The 10,181-nt window shown below is 38.1% G+C and overlaps 1 protein-coding gene across 1 annotated transcript; it reads left to right on the top strand.

The window, feature by feature from the left end:
- Positions 1-1,849: 1,849 nt before the first annotated feature.
- Positions 1,850-5,615, top strand: zgc:162730 (mRNA decay activator protein ZFP36L1). Its single transcript, XM_004075701.4, has 2 exons — positions 1,850-1,986; positions 3,447-5,615. Exons 1-2 carry the CDS (start codon positions 1,963-1,965, stop codon positions 4,659-4,661), a joined length of 1,239 nt encoding a protein of 412 aa, XP_004075749.1. The 5' UTR covers positions 1,850-1,962; the 3' UTR covers positions 4,662-5,615.
- Positions 5,616-10,181: the final 4,566 nt, after the last annotated feature.

Raw genomic sequence — 10,181 nt, 5'->3', positions numbered from 1 at the left:
GAACGTAGACATTTACTTGTGACGTTAGAAAAAAAACTCCTTGGAAAACTTGGCATTGAGCACTTGCTCACTGAGTCACCAATGAAACATACACACACTCAGTCCCACTTCTCTTTACAGGTTGTTTGAGAAGGAACACTCCTCCCTGTTCGAAAGACTCCCAGTGCTGCAAAAAGCAGCAGAAACCAAAATCACATTATGGACATGCATTCAGAAAAAAATATCCACATAAGTTACTTTTCTGCTTACCCTTAAAAGTATGTAAGAATGATTCAGACAATTCTTCTGCATCTCCAACATGTCAACTGCATTTTTCGTTACCTATGTAAAAAGCTGAACTTTTTGTCGAAACGTGAACCTGTTTTTGGTCGGCCTTCTGTTGGCATAACAGGCATTTAAGTTGTCATGATAGCAGCACAACTGGTTCCTCAAGAACGTAGTCAGACATTTACTATCCTAACAGCATTTGAATCTTCAATCAGGAAATTTGTCGTAAAGACATTGTTTTAAACACTTTAAATCAACCAAGTTAAAGAGAACACTTTTCAATAATGTCCAGGATATACATCAATTTCTGGCAGGCATGTAGTCACATAGAGACTTGTCACATGACATATTCAACCAAGTACAGTCACATGCTCTGTGGCCAACAACAGCTTTTTTTTGTTTGTTTCCTCCTTGCTAACATTCAAATAGCATTTATCAGAATACATGTATTACTGCCATGACTAAGTTTGACTCATGAGAGTGGGTTATATGCAATCCCAGTGCAGAGAAAAAGAAAAATGAAAAAGGTTATCAAACATAAGTTAATATATTCCCTGATCATCGCTGATCATTAGATAATAAACTAACTGGTTTGAGTTTCAGTGACTCATTCACTCAAAAGTTGTGGAACACTTTTCACTCAAACTCAGGTGTTCGTGAATAAGACAGTCTTTTTGCACAGTGGTGACCTAGAACATGATAGTGAGAAAAAAAACAACAGCTGACAACTTATTCTTTCTGGAAGTGATGCAGTTGTGGTTGTTTTGTAAAGTTTTTGGGATAATAAAAGTTGAGTGTACCCCGCCTTTGCTTGACATTGGCTGAAATAAGCTTCAGCGACCCAGTAACTCCGAAAGGGATTAAGCAGGTTTAGAAAATGGATAAGAACATTCACAAATCAGACTAGACTTTGTCCTTGCTGTTTGTATTTCCTCATATCAGTAGGTCAAAGATTTCTGCCTCCTGCCAAATCAATACTTGGTGCCTACCTGCTGCTCTGTTCCTTTGTGCTTTATTTTCCTGAGCAAAAACTGAAACTCTTGAGAATGAAAACAGATATTGGTGGCTATTGCGGGAAGTATGTTTTGTTTTGTAAAAAAAAAAAAAAAAAGGGACAGTAATCAATTCTTTACCGGACAACACACCCTACAACTCTTCCTGAAAATGCAGTATTAGTCACTGGAATATACAAGACATGTAAATATATGATAATGTGTGCGTGTACAGAATAAGAAGTTGCTAAGAAAATCCCAATGATTTGTGCAGATTTGAGGGGAAAATGTTGACCAAATGTTTTTCTGTGCTGCTTCACTTGAGAAGCTACAGAAGATGAAAATATTCAACTTCTAGATTTACACTTCCCGTAACAAGTGACTAATGTTCACAGTTGTACATACAGTTTAAAAGGTGTGCAGGTTTGTACATGTCTTACCGTAAAACCACCAGGGTGGTACAAATAAACCACTTTTCTTTCACATGCTTTTGAAACAGAAACCTTGAGAGCAGCTTGAGGGGGCTCCACCCACAAACTGTTTGGTCACCATGAAACCTGAGGAAGAGGGAGGGTCATCCGGGAAGATAGACTGGGAGTGGCCTATAAGAGAATTATAAATACTGTGAAGCAAAGTAGGACCGTGAGCCGTGGATTCACTGCTGAGCCTTTTTCAGTGACCAAAGGAATATAACATTTCCAAAATGCTTGACGATTTTCTTGCAAAGGTGAGTCACTTATAAAATACTGTTCATCTCTTCTTAAGCTTTGGGTACATTGGCTTTATACATTCTTTTTCAATTGTTTACTTCCATTATTCCATTATTCCGTATTAAAAATAAAAGCAGGTATACCTGTGGCAATAGGACAAAGTGTTTAAATTAGGGATGTCTCGATCAGAATGTTTTGGTCCTGATCCAATTCAGAGTCATTCCATTTTTTGAAGCCCGATGTAAAACTTTTGTAAAGCATAGAGAAAAAAAATGAAAAAAATGTGATAAACAGATCCAGGATGGCCCCTATTTTTATTTCTTCAACTTTCTTTCTTTCACTTTTAAAAAGAGCACCAATGTGAATTAGCTTGAAAAATAACCTAGTAAACTGGTAAAAGTAGGTGATAATTAGTCATGTGATAAGGTTTGCTGACTGTAGCTTTAGTATCTTCAGAGCTGTGAAGCATTTCTGATCAAATCTGATTCACTGCTCCATTAAAAATTCAAAACAAAGACTTTCTTCTTCCAAAATTATTGTTGTAAATGTGACCATTTATTAGTTTCTGTTGTTTTTGACATTTTCGATTTTTTTATTTTTTTTATTTAGTTCAATTTTTATTTTTTTATGTCGTTTTCCCAGATGTTGCACTTTGCAGTTGGCAGAATGGAGAGCGCCGTTCTCATTCAAAATAATCAAAAACCTGATTTTTATTTCTTTTGAAATGTTTTTGTAGGTCATGGTTTGTGTTCAGAGGAATCAATGGAGACATTAACTGTCAGTTTTAAATCTTCAATAAGTTTTTGTACTGTGCTGCACTATATGGCAGTAAAATGTCGCGAACCGTTCATGATATGAAAACTTCTACTTGGGCATTTTTTTAAAACAATAAGATTGAAATATACCGCGCTGATCAAAATAATAAAATAATAATAATAAATATCGTTGATAACTGATACTGGTCGAGTTTGCAACTATGTGATTTTGCCCAATTTCTGATGACGTGATCGGATCAAGTGGTCCCTAGTTTATATACATGCTTTGCACTTTTGCCACAGGTAATTCATGTTTTTGATGATCAAAACAAACATTTTGAGCAGAATAAAAATGTTTTTAAATGTTTTTTTTCTTGCAGCATTTTATGACCATAAAAAAGCAGTGCTAAGCTGTATCTTTATTAAAGATCTTACATGGACATTTTTGTTGTGTTACTCTTTTTGTTGCGCATACATTGACATTAGATTCAGATTCAAACTTTCATTAATGCATGGTAAACACAAGAAGTGCATTTAATTAGGTCTGAGTGCAAATTACATCTGAAAACCACTTTTCAGTGAAAAATATTAGATTTTATAAGCAATAAATTTAAAGTTTCAAAGATCCTACTTGAACCATTTCCTTGTACTGTTGATAGAATTTGACTTGCTAATAACATCCCTGGTTGCAGTTAAACAAATACCTCATATGTCTGTTTCAGAACATTCTGCAGCTGACTTTGAGCGAGCCCCTGCTCCCCACACAGTCTCAAGTCAAAGTCTCAGAGGAAAGGAGCCGGAACGAGTCAGCCTCCTTCTTCTTACCCTCCTCCCAGATCTCCTCTTCAAGCCTTAGCTTGAGCACTGAGCATGGAAATACCAGTGAGAGTGAGAGCTCTTTGTTATCACCAAATGTCTGGAGTCACGTTCCCATCTCAAACCAAAAGGAGCTCTCCTTCCGTCCTGATCGCTCCATGAGCCTGACTGAGTCTAGCAGCGACCTGTTCTCGTTCTTTGAACAGCTCAGGACCAGTGAGCTGTTTCCTCGAGGCCCTTCCTCTACTGTGGCCCCCCCTCCGGGGTTCGCACCCTCATCAAACCTTCAAGCTCAGGTTCAGCCAATGCTGTCACCTAACCGTTACAAAACTGAGCTGTGCCGTGGCTTTCAGGAGACTGGCAGTTGCAAGTACGGCAGTAAGTGCCAGTTTGCCCATGGAGAGGCAGAACTGCGTGGTCTGTACCGTCACCCCAAGTACAAGACAGAGCCCTGCAGAACCTTCTACAACTTTGGCTATTGTCCCTATGGCCCACGCTGCCACTTCATTCATGAAGAGAAAATAGCTGGGGCGCCTTTATCGTCCAGCAAATTCCAGCGCAAACCAATCCCATCATCATCTGGTGGTCACAACCCTCGTCACCAGCTCAGGCAAAGTCTCAGCTTTGCTGGCTTCATGGGCTCATTACGCAGCGCATCTCCACCATCACTTTGCTCAACCTTTAATGATGTAAACCTGGCATTTAGCCGCGCTCCTTCAGTTTCTCCTCCTCCTCCTCCTCCTCCTGCTCCCCTTTCTCCAGTATTTGGACAGTCTGTGCACCGGGACGCAACAGCATCCCACTTTGACACCCGTCACCTTGGCACCGGGAGTGGTGACATCCACAGCATTCCACTAACCTTGAAGCCAAAAGTGTCACGCTGCAACAGCAGTCATATGTTCACCAGCATGGAGGACAGGCCTCAAGATAGCACCACACTGTTTCCTAGTTTTGGCAACCACAGAGAACTTGTTAAACCTCCAGGATTGCAACGTTTCTCTTCTGAGGACTCCCTGGAGGACAGCTACAGCAGCAGCTCCAGCGGAACAGACTCTCCTACGTTTGATAAATCTGCCAACAAGAGGCTGATGGTTTTTGAGCGTCTATCCCTGTCTGACTAAATAGATTTGGAAAAAGAGAATAAGGAACAACTACATGGGGTGTGGGCTACTATCAAAAAGAATTGTGTGCTAAAATAATAACACAGAGATCTTAAACTTAAGAAAAAAACATATCTTTTACAAACTGCATATGCTGAATCTTAAGTATTTAAATGCTATCTAACTCTACTATGATACATGAAAATATGTAGCCTTAGATTTTGTATATGTACATGACTTTTGTATATGATCTTCCATGAGACTTGTCTATTTCTGGATCATAGTTATCGAAATCTGCAACAATCAAAAAGCTTTTTGTGGTAGTAATCAATAATGCTTAGCCTAAATATTTTTGTTGCCGCACAGCTTTTTTATTCAATGTGCCACAATTAGGATGTTTGACTCAGTAGCCTTAATCATCCAGACCGGACACGTGTCATGGTTGTGCACTTTAAAGCTGATTCAGATGGTAGAGTTTCTCTCTACAGCATTCAAACTTCATCCCGTACTATAGTCTGTATATGGGTGTTTGGCAGTAAGTCAGCATGTGTTGAGATGTGTTTTGAGAGAAAACGTTCCAAAATGGAAACTGTACAAATAGAAAAAAAAAAAGAAGTATGTCAAAGAGTTTTTCCTGACATACCTGATGAGACTTAGTCCTGTAGCTAAATGCTGTTGTTTTGACAGTTTGCAAATTGCACACATCCGTTTGTTAGCCTGGTTCAGGGAACACCACAGTATTCCATTTGGTTGTTGTTTGCCTTGTGTTGTTTAACTTATGCTATTATATTTATTGTAATATTTATTTTTGCTTAAAAAAAGAAAAATATATTTTGTACTTTATTTATGTAAAATTATAGATCAAGCTTTGTTAAATATCAATGTGAGGAAAGCAGTAAAAAGAGAGCCTTATATTTTTAATTGCCTGAAATGAATTTGAATAGATTTCTAAATAAAATTGATTTTGCATCTCTTTGTATTGTGTATGTTGGTTTATCCCACACAGTAAGCCACATTCCCTCATCCACAACTTATGTCATTTTTTGGAAATTAAAATTGTTTAAATCCATCAGGTAAGGCATAAGACAGCCTTTTTGAGGAAAATAATACATGTCCATAGAAAAACTATCATGGGACTTCATTGACAAGCCAACATGTGCACAATATTATTATTTCTGTTAGAAAGTGGAGGAAACCAAGCCTTTCAAGACCATCAGATTAATTTTGTGATCAAAATCTACCTGTTACCTAAACTGTATTTTCTTACTAGGTAGGGAAAGATGCTAGAGTACCAACGATAATCAGGCAGTTGCCAATGCTTGAAGATTATATTTCTTGACCAAGACTAGGAAAAAAAACAGAAGAAAACCAACTATTCCCACTAATAGCCTATTCTAATAATACCAAAGGCCAAAGTGTGGCAACATTTTTATTCCAGTAAAAAATTCTGGTAAATGTTTTGCAACATTTTTATGAATCTAACTTCTTCAATTTACTCTGTGAGGAGTGCTTACTCCCTTTATTTCACTTCTGCACTTTAATGAGAACCAAATGAATCCCTTTTAAAAGGGACCAGTATTCAACTCCACATTCACACTTGTCAAAAAAAGATTGTCTGAACATACGATGATGCAAATGATAGCATGTGTTTGCCCTTTGAAAATATTTGTGTTTGAAAAACAGGTTATTCTTACAGCCAAAGTGCCGAAAAAGAAAAGAAAAAAGAAGTCGTGTTCATTCATTTTTGACCTCCGCCGACATGTCAGGCTTCCAGATAGAGGACCCAAGCTTGGAAGAGAAACCACCTGTGGACGCCGAGAAGTATGTGTGTATTTCTTTATCTTCTTTTCCTATATAATATTTTATTTTTAAACTTTTTTTTTGTTTTGATTGGTTAAAAGAAATTGAACACAACACAAAACATTTTGTCACATTGCAAATTTTACCTAACACTTGTGATATATTTCAGCATAAACCATTTACTTATTTTCAGTCTAGTTCTCTCTCCTATAAACGTGCTTAAATGTAACCCTTCCAATTTCATTTGCTATAGATTTTACATCAATAAACCTCAACAAATGTCAAAACCGAACATTGAATCTTTATACATTGTTCCTCTTTAAAGCAACTGCAGGATGTGTTGCTATGGTGATGGACAATGACCACAGTGTAAACACAAAACCCAGACAGAAGAGATCAGCAAGCATTTGTGTACTTGCTTAAAAACATCAAACATAGAGCCGGCTCCTGAAACAGAAGTGCAACTTTTAATAATGCCACTGTGCTTTAAATCTTAGAAAATTAAAATATTAGCTAGTTTTGTTCTGAAGCGTGCATATAATTTAGAATAGAATTACTTTTTTTAAAGACTCATGTTGATTTCTTATGTCCAATTTTGTCCCGAGTCATTCAACATAAAAGCTATCACCACTTATGAGCAGTTAATGATTAACTAAAAAAGCTACTCCTAGTGTTCTTTTTCCAAGACGCCTGATCATAAGCTGTAACACACGTACACACACCTCAAGGCCAGTTAATGCGAATAAACAAACTATGGACTTTGAAGGTAATAGATGCTTGGACATAATGTTATCTTAAGACAGAAAATCAGATGAGAAAATAGAGCAGAAGGGCATCTGTACACTTGCGCAATAGAGAGTAAAGTGTAACATAGTTGCTACTTAAAGAATAAACCTTAAAAAAATCACTTCACCTTCTAATAATACAACTACATGCAATATGTGTTTGTGCCCCTGTAAACACGAAATTCATTGTGTTCTTTAGTTTAAACCGAGCATCAGAATGGGGAAGAAAGGTGATTTAAGTGACTTTTAACGTGGTATGGTTGCTGGTGCTCGACGGGCTGGTCTATTTCAGAAACTGCTGTTCTACTGGGATTTTCACTCACAACCATCTCTAGGGTTTACAGAGAATGGTCAGAAAAATAGAGAATATCCAGTGAGCAACAGTTCTGTGGATGGAAACGCCTTGTTGACACCAGAGGTCAGAGTAGAATGGCCAAACTGGTTCCAGCTGATAGAAGGACAACAGGAACTCAAATAACTTCTGGTTACAACCAAGAAAAGCATATCTGAACTCACAACATGTCCAATCCTGAGGCAGATCATAATAATCATGGATTGGATTTATCTGTGCTTTCCCAGACGCTCAAAGCGCTTACAATGTGTACCCATTATTCATTCACTCCTCAGTCATGCATGGTGATGGTAGCTACTAATGTAGCCACAGCTGGCCTGGGGCAGACTGACAGGCTGCCAGTACGCACCTACCTTCCGACACCAATGGAGCCACACTGGAGGCAAAGAGTGTCTTGCCCTAGGAGGGTAAAGTCTCCAAGGACACAGCAGATTACTGGGGGAGCGGGGATTGAACCACCAACCCTTTGATCATTGGCTGACCTGCTAAACCACAGCTGACAACAAAAACAAAAGACCACACTGGGTGCCACTCCTGTCAGCTAAGAACGGGAAACTGAGGCTACAATTCACACAAGCTCTCCAAAATTGGACAATAGAAGATTGGAAAATGTTTCCTGGTCTGAGGAGTCTCCATGTCTGCTGCCACATTCAGATGGTAGGGTCAGAATTTGGCATCAACAACATGAAAGCATCGATCCATCCTGCCTTGTATCAAAAGTTCAGGCTGGTGGTTTAATGGTGTGGGGGATATTTCCTTGGCACACTTTGGGTCCCTTAGTACCAATTGAGAATGGTTACAGCGCTAAAGCCTATTTTTTCTGTCAATCTCTATCCTTTGACCACAGTGTACCATCTACTTACAGCAAGATAAGTCATAAAGCTGAAAGGTTGTTTTCTTGAATATGACAATAAGTTCACTGGCCTCAAACGGCCTCCACAGTCACCAGATCTCAACCCAATAGATGAACTTTGGAATGTGGTGGAAGGGAAGATTGGTATCATAGATGGCAGCCGACAAATCTGCAACAACTGTGTGATGTTATCATGTCAATATGAATGTTTCCAGTACCTTCTTGAATCTGTCACCATGAATTAAGGCAGTTCTGAAGGCAAAAAGGGGTCCAACCCGGTACTAGCAAGGTGTATCTAGTGAGTGTGAATCAACAGAACCCAAGTAATAACACTGGATGAAATGGAAGTCAAAGCTGAAACTCAAAGAACACATGATAAAATAATTCAAACCTTTGTTGCATATTTTTTTAGCAACAGTTTATGGGTATGTTCATTTATATGCATATTTCTGTAAGACCCATTTCCTGTTAAGGCTCACTCACTCACTACACTTTAAATGTATTTTATACACTTTTTGAAGCAGGGCATGTCACAACACTTTTTATTAAGGCAGAATGATGCACTCAAGTTAGTAACATGGAACATTTGCCAATTATTGTTTTCTTTCTTTTTTATTTCATACAAAGAGTGAGAGAGCCAGACAGCTCTGAAGTAATACGAGAAACATAACAGAATTGATGAGCCTAGAGGGAAAAGAGAGGAAGAAATACTTGAGTTGTGATATCACAACTACGTAAGGGAAGTGTTGACCTTTTATAGCCATGTTCCTTCTGTGCAACATTCCTCAGCTGCAGGCTGCAGTCTACCCCTCCCCCTCCTGTCCTTTTTTTCTGACGCAAACACAAAAGAGAACAGAAGGAGGAGACAGAGGAGGAGGAGGAAGAGCAACATCGGACAGAAGTAGGTAACATTTGATTGGGAGAAGGCCAAAAAAAATAAAACACCCCCTCAATTGGCTTTCTTAACTTCTGTTTTGCTCCTACTCCACATATCCTTTCTGAACTTTTACTTTCGCCAAAGTTGGGGCCAGAGTTAAGGTGAATTGGCACAACTGCACCACATTTTTTACTCATTTGTGAACTCAAATGCAACCTTTCTAATACAGAACTCTCAAAAGAGTTTGACAGATTTTGATACTAAGAACTCAGAACTTGTGAAAAAAAGTCAACATATCAACAAACAGTGGACAGTGTTAAAAAACCAGTTGTTTCTTGTTTCACAAGAAAGAAGTGAATCTATAGTGATCACGGACAAAGTGCTTTGCAAAGTAGAACCAGCACCAACCTGCTTTAATGATAAACAAAATTGTCTTACAGAGATGGTTTATAAAGTAAAGATGGTGAATACAGTAACAACTTTTAAGCATGATAAAATATTTGGACTTAAAAAAAATGACAAAAGTGCTTCTTAATGGTTATTCAGTCAACTGTGCCTACCACTCATTGAAAGTAATCATTAATGACATTGTAAAAGAACAAACTAACTTCAATCCAAATGCTAAAAAAGTTGAGAAGTTTTACATTTGGAATAAAAAACAAGTCCCAAAAATGAGTCCCATCTGCTAAATAAGCCAATTAAGAATTTTAAAATAACTAGAACAGAAAAAACAAAAGCCAAAAAGTTAAATATCTATAACAGATCCAGGTGACTGATAGCGAGCATTTTTTCAATATCAGAGTCAGTAAGAAAAGAGATGTCTTTGAGTGGTTATGTCTCTCAGATATAACGATGAGTAGCAGCTCTTTCTTTT

Source organism: Oryzias latipes, chromosome 13, assembly GCF_053564925.1.
Source record: "Oryzias latipes strain Hd-rR chromosome 13, Olatipes_Hd-rR_3.1".
In the NCBI taxonomy this organism is placed as follows: domain Eukaryota; kingdom Metazoa; phylum Chordata; class Actinopteri; order Beloniformes; family Adrianichthyidae; genus Oryzias; species Oryzias latipes.
The sequence above is the reverse complement of the archived record's forward strand: the minus strand, read 5'-3'. Positions and strand labels throughout refer to the sequence as shown.